Source organism: Rhinoderma darwinii, chromosome 10 (assembly GCF_050947455.1).
Source record: "Rhinoderma darwinii isolate aRhiDar2 chromosome 10, aRhiDar2.hap1, whole genome shotgun sequence".
Taxonomy (NCBI): Eukaryota; Metazoa; Chordata; class Amphibia; order Anura; family Rhinodermatidae; genus Rhinoderma; species Rhinoderma darwinii.
Window position 1 is genome coordinate 32,020,877 of NC_134696.1, and position 12,208 is coordinate 32,033,084.

General features: G+C 40.9%; 1 protein-coding gene across 5 annotated transcripts in view; it reads left to right on the forward strand.

The window, feature by feature from the left end:
• SAMD11 (sterile alpha motif domain containing 11) overlaps positions 1–12,208 on the forward strand; it is a 139,948-nt gene that overhangs the window by 79,098 nt on the left and 48,642 nt on the right. For all 5 annotated transcript variants that reach the window (XR_012850845.1, XM_075839703.1, XM_075839704.1 and 2 more), the window contains exon 5: positions 9,292–9,404. Coding sequence is in view for 4 of the 5 variants with exons in the window: in XM_075839703.1 (XP_075695818.1) it covers positions 9,292–9,404 (113 nt within the window). In the remaining variant the exon portion in view is untranslated. The remainder of the gene's footprint in view (positions 1–9,291; positions 9,405–12,208) is intronic.

The window sequence follows — 12,208 nt, forward strand, 5'->3', positions numbered from 1 at the left end:
GCCTTACTATTCAAAATCGCCAGAATTCTGCTTCAAATTGAGCCAGAATTCTGCCGTTCATGTTTTGCGGCACATTTCTTAACTGTTTTAGATACTTTTTCTGAAGAGCGCACCAATGGGCGTGACTTAGTAGGAATGGGGCGGGGTGTAGCTGAGAGGGGCATGGTTTAAAATGTGACACCTTGCGCCCAAATTTTGGTGCAGAAAACATATGTAAAATAAGCTAATTAAGAGGTGGTATAAGATGGAGAAAAGTGTCTAACATGCCTTGCTGGATGCGTCAAATGTATCATATAGCATGCACCACTGTGATAAATTTATTCTTCTGACTGCCTTGTCTAAGTTTACATTGACTAAAACTTAGATGGCATTAGTAAATCTGACTCAATGTTTCCATTCACTGAAGGCAAGCAGACATTGAAAAACCATGTATATTAGAAAGTTATAACTTTTCATCATGCAAAGCTTCAGTTGCATAAAACCTAAAAACCTTTAAAGGGAATGTATCGCCTATGTATTTTTTCCTAAATAAAACTAGATAGTGACACAATCTCTTATTTTTCTAATCTGTTTTTATTTTCTGATTGTAGATTTTTATATTCTATTTTCTCTGCATTATCATGGGAGCAGACGTCTTTCCTGAGCTGCTGGTAACAGCATTTGGAGATATGCTTTGCAGCAGCCACGTGGGCCATAAGATCCTGTGAACGGGAGGGGACCCATTGACATCTATGGGAGAGTTTTCTAGGCATGCTCTGTGACCTGTGCAGAGGTCGCTGTTCAGGGAGGGGGAGGAGGGGAGCTGCGTCCATCATCTATTGTAATTGGTGGCACCTTTGTTATCTATATAGAGCTGTTACCTGTCAGTGTAATCCTGCCAGTGATGATAATGAGATTACTGCTGAGAAGTGATCTCTACAGAACAGGAAGGGTCAGTCTTTTATGATGCTCACTGGTCAGAGTGAAAACTGCAAGTTTTTAGGATTATTTTTTAGAATAGATAATGAAATGAAAATAATAAGAAAAAAATGTAAAAAATATTGTAAAATATGTTTAACATAAAGACTTGATTTAAATAATAGCTCATTCCCTTTAAAACCGTGAAGAATCTCCCAAAGTTATGCTCCATAAGCTCTTCATATGTGGTCCACTTCTGTAGAGACTATTGTTACATTTGTGTCCCATTCAGATCCCAGTTTGCATTTTTTTCTCTTGCAGTTCTGTACAATTTCTCAATGTTCATCGGTTGCCCCCCACCCCAGTGCTGCTGTTAATCACCCTCAGGATTGCGTAGCTGGCATCTTTCCGCAAGCTTCAGCTTCTCTAATGGGATTGGCAGGGTCAGTGTTTCTTGAACAGTTTAAGGCCGCTTAAGGCATTTGGTTAATTGATTCCAAATCACCTTGATTACAAATATGCTAATTGCTTGTTCTGCCCCCTGCTGTGACCCCCTCACCACCTCGATCGCTCCCCTCAACCCCCTCCCTCTCTGGGTCAGCGAGAGGGTACCCTGCTGTCCGGTTTGTTTTTAAAAGTCTATTCCCTCCACGTCTTGCTCTCCGAAATATCCATGAATAATTCAGACTAGAATATGCTGAGGGTGACAAAAAGTAATGTCATTTGACCATTTAACTGCTGTGACACTTTACTGGTTTTCTGGCCTTCCTCTATATGAGAGTGAAGTCAAGGAAGGATGATAAGTATGTGACCGCTGAAGGAGTGGTGTATTTTAATTCTACCAACAACGTAAAAAGTATTGTGTAGTGTCAAATTTTGAATGTGGAATAAAGACTAATTGCATTGTCTACCATTAGATAGATTAGGAAATCGGTATGCTATAACATTAAAAGGGTCTTCCATAATCCTCATTTATCACTTATCCACAGGATAGGTGATGAATGTCTGATTGGTGATGGTCCAATCGCTGGGGCCCCACTAATTGTGGGAACGGGGGCTCCCTAGTGCCCTATGGAATGGATCGGTACTGCACATGCTTGGCCACCACTCTATTCACTTTCTAAGCAGCTTGGCCAACGTGCTTCATTTTAGTCATAGGTTGAACAGTGGAACATTTGATCCCATAATCAATATATCTTCTAAGTATTTGGCTCTCCATGGAAGTTTGCATTGATCTGAACAATAGTCTTTTTGATGCAGTGATAAGTGCTGCCATCCTACAGGTTTTCCCAAATACTGTCTCACACTGTCCTGTGTTTTACAGTCAAGTTGAAGCCTTTGCATGGTACAACGTAACCCTCCCAGCTGTATCTTTGTAAGGGCTGGACTACGTTTACTTACTAACGGCCATTATCATTCAGAACCTAGGTTCTCAACCTGTGGTACGTGTACTCTAGAGCAGAAGTGGCTGAACTTTATCACTATGGGATCTACTTTTTTTGGGACCTGAGTTAAGGTCCTATTACACTACCCGATATGGGCCGTAAAAACGACCTCCGATCAATGAGGCACCTTGTTGATCGGTGCTTGTTTGCTCCTTTCACAAGGAGCAATGTTCAGTGATGTATAGGGACGAGCGATCCATACATTTCCATCGTGTCGGCAGTACATCTGGCAGGGACATGTGCTGCCACAACAATCATATTTTTTGCTGCATAAACGATACGATCAGCCGATGAACAAGCGTCTGCTCATTCATCGGGTGATCACACGTGGCAATGATTGGGAACCAGCATTCATATGAGCGCTCGTTTGCCGATCATTGGCCCGTGTAAAAGGGCCCTTAGGTGATCTACCAGGGGACCTGGGACAAGCACATGTGATGTGTAGAGGAAACATTGCCTGCCCACCAAAGTTGTGCCCTACTTATTATTTCTATGGTGTATATTGCAAGCACAATTCCTGTATGCCACCGCTGACAAAATAACTATATATGATGTGCTTGGTTTGCACCTCTTGGTCGGCGTTCTCAAGCTCTTTGAAGAAGTATGGACAATATTTTATAGCAGCAGGTGACATACATTGACAATATATAAGTAAGGTGATCAGTGGTTCATTACTTCATATTTAATGTTATAAACTTTAAAAAATGTTATATCCAGGTGAGACTTTCTGTTCCACTGGTTCAAAAATAGTTTTAACCTTCATACAACCCTGTATGTTTCCCAGCTGCTCCTGTGCTAATGCTTTTCCGAGCATTATTAAAGCCTCATTCCCACCACCTTGTCTCCTCCAGCCGCTGTTAATTTAGTAGGGTTTCTATAAACGTATTTCCATTGTTTGAACCACTCTCTGTGTGGAATAACTTGAAATTTGGAGAAAGGTGGAATTAGGTGTCGATAAACCCTCTTCTCTCTTTTTCATATAACATCTCATTTTCACTAAAATGAATGAAGCGGAAGTGCAATACCACAGACAACCTGTGGACAAGTGTGGCATTGTTTTTGGAAGAAAGCAGACATGTTTTTTTAATCATGGACAATCCCTTTAAGCTCAAGCCACTCGTGAAAGTAAGCTGTAGAAATGGCTCCACTATTGTATCAGCTGTTGGGGTTCAGATGAGCGCAAGGTCATAATTATTAAGCGGGAAATCGAGGCAAAATAGTTTTTTAATGTATAATAGATATATGTGAAACCATAATAAATGATGTGAAAAGAGCCTGTGATCTCATATCATCGTGATCTCTGTCCACCACTTATTTCCAGAACAATCGGGCTCTGTATCAGAAACCTCTTTGGCACTACTTATTGATCTGAATGGCCCTTTGCTAGAAATGTTGTCAGATTTCCAGTTACAGAGAACTCACCGCAGTGCCAAAGGGGTTCGCGCTTTCTATATAGAGGCCCTTTATGCTTGGAATCAGGGGTGTCCCAAAATCACAGACTTGACCAATGTGATCTTCTCTCATGTGTTTAGGACATATCAGCAGATCATTTTGACTAGATTTTCCTAATAACTTATTCTTGGCCAAATGTGACACAATATGTAACTTAGTTTGTTTGAATATCTTCGGATACATTAGGTGTAAGGTTCAGCTTCACAAGCATTTTTGTATTTCTTTTTTCTAATTGTTCCAGTGCATCTTAAATACTTGCCGACCCTTGATGCATATGTTTGTCCTGAATGAGCGACAGGCTGTAGCGGCATCATGACGAGTATATTCCTCAGGCTGATCACAAGGGCACTGATACTGTGGGCGTGCAATCAGAAGCAGGGCAACGCACAGCCGCTGCCACGCTCGAACGCAATCTGGGCACATTCCTGGCATGGGAAGACAGCCCAGGGTCCCATGGAGCACACAAGCTAATGTACTCGCGTATAGATATATGCCAATATATTATAGTTAAAAAATAGTAAATCCCTCTAGGGGCTAAAAAAAAATGAAAAATAGGAAGAAAAAAAAAAGATTGTACAGAAAAAGGAGGCATATTTTGGTTTTTTTGGGTTTTTTACAATAAATAACTTTTGCATTTAAATCTCAAGTCCAATAGAATATAGACATATTTGGTATCTTCACAGCCGTAACAACCTATTATGATTGGTGTATGGTATAAAAGACAAAAAAAAAAAAGCTATTCCAATGCAGTTTGCTTTTATTTTCCTGCGTTTTTGCCAAATGAAAGATTTGGCATATGTAACAAAAAATGCCACATAAATAAAGTACAACTCGTCCCACAATAAAAAAATAAAAAAAAGGCCTCATACAGCTAGGTCGAATAAGCAAGTAATGAGTGTCGGATTGCAAAGAGACAAATTCAAAAGTTTGTTCTTGTTCTTAAGGCCAAAATTGTCCAGTCCTTATGGGGTTAAATGAAAATTATGCCACTTTACAAATAATCTATCTTCCATTTTGTATCTACAGCACCTATGCTGACCTATGTGTTTCCAAAGTAACAGACTACAAACCATCTGTATCCTGATACGTACTTCTTAGGCCTTATTCAGACGGCCGTGTTCGTTTTCTGATATACGGAACGTGTTTCGGCTGTATTTCCTGGACCGACTACAGTTCAGGGAGCCGGGTTCCTAGTATCATAGTTATCTTTGATGCTAAGAGTCCCTGACTCTTGTCCTGTACTGTAATCATGTTTTCAGTACGGAACAGTATTCTTGTGGGGAGGCAGCGACTTCTAGCATCATAGACAACTATCCGGCTCCCTGAACTGTGGTCGGTCCTGGAAATACAGCCGAAACACGGTCCGTATATCACAGACCGAACACAGCCGTCTGAATAAGGCCTTACTAACATACTTGTGGTCACTTGGCAAGAAATAGGGGACAGGTGCCTGCCAACTACGCAGACTACAGACAAGTTTGTATGTAGTCTGTTACCATGGAGACAAAGGTCTCTCCATAGGAACTGTAGACTCAAAATGATAGGACATTTTTAATTAATACTATCTGCAAAGTTGCTTACGTGCAAAGGTTAACATTTCACTTAATGTGTCACTACATATCTTTGACTTTAGAAGCAAACCACCTGATTATAGGCAATATTGTGAATAGTTATTCTTCCAGGTTTTCGAGAACTATATCCGAATGCCACATTTTTAAATATTCATACAATTAAAATGTAGTAGTGCGGGTTTCCACGAACCCCTCAAACGCGAAGCCTATAACAGTGTTTTTACAGTCTCAGGCAGAATTGGCATCTTCACTATTTCGGATTGGGAGGCTAATTAGTTTGACCTTGTGTTTCCAAGTCTCTCTTTTTTGAATTCCAAGGTTCTCTTGTGCTTTAGAGGTTAAATTTAAACAGCCCTCTGTGGACCCTTCAATCCTGAGTGGAAATATAAGGTGGACTATGTGAAAGGAAGAGGAGATCCGGAGATTTTATCATTAAGTGAAGAGCATTAAAGATAGGATTTACAGCTGTGCCTCCTCTTATTTATTTATTACATCCCCCCCCCCTTGCTCACTGAATTCTAATGAGCTAATTAGCAGATTCCCGTGGGACGTGAGTTTGTGAGCGGGAAAGGGGGGGGGTAGGGGGATAAGAAGGAAGGGAAGAAGGGAGCGGTAGAGGGGGACAGCGGAGAGGTGACGGGAGCTCATTAGGAGGTATCAGCCTCTTCTAGCAGCCTACGGCAGGGTCTAGGAAGGAGTGCATCAGGCGGGAAGCAGGATTATGTAGCTGACAAGATTGTGGAAGGTGCTGGTAGCTAGGAAAGCCATGCTGAACAATCCCTTCTTAACCCACCTGCTGCCAAGACAGACGCTCAACTGTGCTTATCTCTAGCGCTGGGGAACTTGTTATTTTCTAAAAATTTTCCAGACTTGTTCACTGAGTTCTGCAAAGATAATGTAAAGAATTAATTATATAATTTGTCTGGAGCCTACTGCCTATTTAAACAGATCTATATGGTGGGTAGATGATGTATGGTACCTCTAGACATTAGGGGATTCTTGGTCATTTTGCACAAGTCGGTACAGTCCTCATGTCTATGGGTAACATCCGAAACCTGGCCAACTAATCTGAGGGAAATGATGATTGCCCAAATTGGCTTTTTCTCCCCAAATTATTGCTCTGGTCAACCTCAAGATAAAGTGGAGCTTTCTTTCTGGATTCTAAGCTCCAAAACACAAACTTGACTGTTTGTGTAACACATTTAGAGATGTATTGAGGGTTTCGTGTGTTCCAATATCATCTCATGTCTATGCCAATGAATAACGCAAGCTGAAATTTACACGTGCAGTATTGATTAAAGGGTTCATGGCCATTTCATATACATCCGGGACACACATTAGTAATATGCGGTCTCTAATTTGATGTTTGGATGGAGTTTTTTTCTGATATTAATGTGGTGTATGAGTTCCGAAAAAAGGGTTTGCCGATTTCCAAAAAGAGTGACACTTGTCCTTGTGGCTGTGTCTGGTACAGCATATATTTAAGAGAACAAGGTTGAGCTGCAATACTAAAAGTACAGAGTTACCACAGCACCGAACCGCCAGGAGGGTGCACGCCTCAATGCTTGAGAAAGATCCTGAGGGTTTGAAACATTGCATGGGTGAATAAAGGTTTTTCTACATTTTGGAAGTGCTGCCTCCTTGTCCATTTTTCGAGCTGCAATACTAGATACCGCTTATGGACAAAAGTGGTGCTGGTAACGGAAAAAACAACATATCTTTCTTCCTAATACCTAACAACCCCATTAAGGCTGAGTTCACGCAAGAAGCTTTTGGTCCCCACTACTTAGAGAGATTTCGACAGGACGGGGATGTTTTTACTGGCAAAAAATATATCCTATTGTAGATTAATGGGGTTTCCCCCACTCTTTATATGCTGCAATCTGACATTTTGTTTTAGGAGCTCAGATAGTTTTGGATTTTAATAGTTCCGATATATAGAAATTGACATGTGAAACCTATCATGAAGAATAAAGGGCGTGAAGGCAATGAGCAGTTAGGATGTTCACTATATAATATGTACCCATGGTATAATGCCTATAGGTAAGATGGCATGCATGATAGGCTTATCATTGTATGTTGGAGAGACCGGCCCACAGGCACCACTGAAATATGAATGAGGCGATCATCATCTCTAGCCATGACAGCCAGCTGTGAGGTTCAGACCAATGTGTCTAGCAGTGATACAAGCCAGGAATAACTCTATTTGTGCCGAGACTTCATTACACTGCCCATAAGGATGCATTGTAGCCCCCCTCCCTCCCATATTCGTGCTGAAGGTAACATTAATCTCCATTTGTCCTCTGGACCCGTCTTCCTCCTCTGCGATCTGTGAGATTAAACACAGAGAACTGGTAATCGCCTCATAAACTGCTTACAAGCCAGCAATATTTACATAACGCTGCACTCTGGCAGCGCTCGGAGAGGATCACACCCAAGGGGGATTACCATGTACATGGACACTGTCTGTAGACGTGATTTCCCTTCCCCCTACTAATAACCTCAATGCGGGTTCAATGAAGGTGGTTATTTAAAGAGTCCATCATGAATGCTGGCATGGGATGGGGGCAAAGTCCTAGAAAGAAATCTGTGTATTTTTTTTTTCTACAGAAATCTGTAGCCAGTCTAGCCAAAATTTCGGTAATTTGAAGACAGCCTGATCCAATTAGGGGGTCTTACAAACAGATTAGCTCTGCTTCTGTCATTTTGCTGGGGGCTGCTGGCCATGGTGCTGGAGGGCTTCCATGTGCAAATAGGTGGGGGCTTAGTGGGTATATAGATGATTTAAATGGGACTGTCCGGCGTGTGTAACTCACACTTGACGGCAGCTTGAGTACAACTTGAAGTCCTCTTCTACCTTTCACCATCCCATGCAGACAATGTGCTGTGTGTTGCAGCGGCAAAGATGGGGGTCTCAAATCATGTGAGTAAATATATAATTCTAGAACTAGCATCGTATACAGATTATTAGTAATTATAAGTTGTTCAATAGTTGAATCGTGAACCTGAAAAGTTTGGAGCTGACACTAGAACCCATCAGAATACGTTCAATATGTTTTCTCTGCCAACTCCGTCAGTGCACAAGGAGATTATAACGTCTTTTACCATAAACACTTGGCAGCTACAAAGTCATTTCAGGACTCGGTACTACGGAGGGGATAAGATGCCGTTCCCAGCGTCCCTTATCGTGAAATATTAGATCTGTAATTACAGGAAGGGGAATGATTCTCCTTGTCATGCTTGATAACCCACAGAAATAATAATGATTTAGCGGCCTCCATCCAGTGATCTCAAAGCAATTGGTATGAGTTGTTCTTTGCCAGTTTTAAGTGGTGCTCATTCGATGTACAGCACATCACGACTTCAACCATGTTGGTAGATGTCTGGCAGATTGTAGGTTATACAGGGTGGCAATATGAATGTTGGAAGTATTGCAAGTCTTCATCAAGGTGTACTGATAACTTATATTCTATATGTTGAAATATATTTAACTATGCAGAATTTTTCTTTGTACTTTTACCGTGTATTTTTATGCTTTTTTGTATAGCACTGTCATATTATACATCACTGTTCACAAAATGTAATCACTCAACCTGTCCCTGTCTGCACTGGGCTCGCAATCTAATCTCCCAATATATCTATATATTTGAGGAAGCCGTAATACCAGGGGGAAACCTACACAAACATGGGAGAGATACAAATTATACTGTATGATTTATCAAGTTCTGAATGTTCAAACAGCTGTGTTTGATGTGAAGACCTTTTCGTTTAGCACCATTCACAATATGTGGCCATAGCCCATGCAGTAGTACATAGTATATACGAGTAGACCTCTTACATGTGACGTTCAAGAATTTTTATATTTGTTACACCATAGAAATACTACTATACCTTCTTTCTAATTTTCTGTAATTTTGCAATTACAGCCGTGACAGCGACCTTTCCAGCATCATCTCCAACCTTCATCACAGCCACCAACTCGTTATGCCCGAGAATCAGAGTAAGAGAAACAGTCATCACCTCAGTTTTGCATCTACAGGTTAGTATCCACGATTTTTTTTCCCTAATAATCCTGGCTAAGATTCCCTAAAGGATACTGATCAATGGGAGACTGCTCCTTCCCTATGTGCTCGTTCTCAAACAGTCTCCCAGGTCAGATTCCTTTTGAAGTGGGACTCCTTTTATCAGTAATATTTGCAACTTTCCCTTCGCTCGCCAAATTTGGCAAGTGACTAAAAAAATGGGCATGGTTTCCAAGGCAGACGTAGTTTAGTCCACACTAAGTCCACATAGGAGGCGTAGATTTAATTTCCTCACTGTCAGACGCTTTAAAATGTGCCAAATTTATTAAGAGGTGTGCGCTTTTTTATTCAATTTGATGCAAATTACTTATTAAATATAGGTCATTGTTCTTGTCTCCAGTCTGCGCTTCGGGGAGGGATGGTAGTGGACATGATTGCAACTACTAGTTAAAGGGAACCCTTACGTTGAACATGCTGTCCATTCTACAGGCATCATGTTATAGAGTAAGAGGCGCTGAGCATACTGATATCCATTTAAATCCCTGCTCATTCTGGCCTTAAAAGTCCAGTGGGCGGTCCTACTCAGTGATTGACAGGGAAGGCTATCAATCACCAAATAGGACCGCCTGCTGGACTCTTAAAGCCCCAAATGAGTAGAGATTTAAATGGATAACATACATTTATCCAGAATTTCCCCCCACAAAGTTATATATCAATCTGCTTGGATCCTCCTGCTCTAGAACATGATGGCCGCAGATTGGACTGCATGGTCAATATGACAGGTTCCCTTTATAGATGCCGTGATCTAAATGGAATCTTTGCTGGTGTCTGTCACGGGCCTCCATAAACCGGGGCACAACACTGGGGCTACATACAAATTTCAGGTAGATATAAGTTGAATTCATGACCTCATAGTTGAAAGGTATCAGGGCTTACATGGTCACGGTGCTTAGGATCATTTTCTGCTTGAACATTACATGTCTGTGCTGTAACAATTGAGCAAGAAATGTGCATTGCCTGGGACAGGTTTATATTGATGGGACATAGTATAAAATACAACCTGAAAAGTGGAGACTAGAAAGAATTGTAAAATTTAATATTGAGAAGACAATGACATGAGAAGAAAGAGGGGACATTAGTAAAAACGTTTTAATCCCCTGACCTTCTAAGGGCATTATATATCTGTGAGACAATGTATTGCAATGACTGGAAGCTATAGGTCTGTAGGTAATAATTGTTTAAATAAAAAAAATTGCATTTCATACTTTGATTCATTTAGTGTTAAATGGAAGGTCATATTTCCTCAGTAGGGTTGTGTGTTGTACATGGTGATCCTCACTTTATAAGATCACATGTCCTTAGCCAGTGTCAAGACAGCTCGACCTCATTTAAGTTGCTGAGGCTGCAGCTCCGGTGTGATAGATTGATATAATTAACATGCAGACTGACTCAATATTACCCATACATTTCTCAGAGCTCTGGATAAAATCTATTCTGTGTGCACTTGTACCCTGAAATATATTCATTTGTCAATATCACTCAATGCTCCGGAAGATAGAAATGAAATAGCTTAAAATTATAGAACAGGTTTTTTTTTCCCTTTTATTAATTAGCTGATCTTCTGTCCAGGAGTGTACATAGCAAAAATGAAAATGCCCCCTTTTCACACACTTGTGGTTCTATTTCATGCCCACATACCCATCATCCTGAATGTTTGACCCACCCTACCCCTTGGAGGAAGGAAAGTCGCCATCTCCCCAGTCCAGCGCTTCCTTCCTTCCTTTACTCTATTGCTAAATTGGGGCATGCCCACATCCATGTACGCCCTTTTGACTTCCAAACTCATGGTTATAGAGATCATACCATTGTCATTTTGTTTGTTCCGCATAGTTCTGGCCTTATTTTTTTTATATTTTTGTTCCAATAAGCGGATAAAAATTGAAACTTCCCAGTGCTCCCGAATCTTTATGTGTATTATCTATATGAGGTTTTTTTCTGTTCAAAACTCAGCTGTTTGCTTTAAGGCTTTTGGTTCAGAAGAAGGTGTTTGTTATATGTATTTTGATGGTGGGACTGTTTGGTCCCTGAGTCCTTTAGGCTGGACCTTGTTGCCTCCTCCTCCCCTCTCTCTGTGAGTCACAGTAATTCTGGAGTCCTAAACAATGCTATTTCTTGTTTTTGACTACTGGTTGTAATGTTTAGTTATTTTTTCTTGTTGAAGGTGGACAGGTAAACTTTTTAGATTTTTCCCATCATGCTTTTTATTAGGAGAAGCTTTTCTCATTGTGCTGTGGTGTGGTAATAGATGGGTTAACAGGCATTCATGTTTCAAATGCTGACTGTTAGGTTGTATGTGCTTTCTTGCATGCGGCTACATTTTATTTTTCCTCCCTATATATCAGTTCTCCTTGGACTACTGCACAAAGTCGCACAGAGGTCTTAAACCCAGATATCCGTGTGACATCAGGGCTATGAGATGTGGGCATTAAAGCTGCAAGTTTTTAGTGGGGGGAGGGTGGAAGGCCAGAGGGAAGCAGGGGAAGCAGCGCACACTGATAACATCTAATTGCTATATTGATCTGTCTTGGAGCCAGTGTGCGAGCCGGAGGGTGATTGAGATGTGTATCCCCTTCCTATTCAGATGCTGTGAACTGGCAGATATTATTCATTTACCTCTGACTCTGCTGTAATAATATGAGAACAAAGAACTAAACCGCCGATGTTCTGTTCTGCAGAGCTAACGCTTCAGTATGGCTGCAGAATATACGTTGTCTGCTTTCTTATAGTTATGGATACATGAAGATTGTCTTTGTAATGTTAG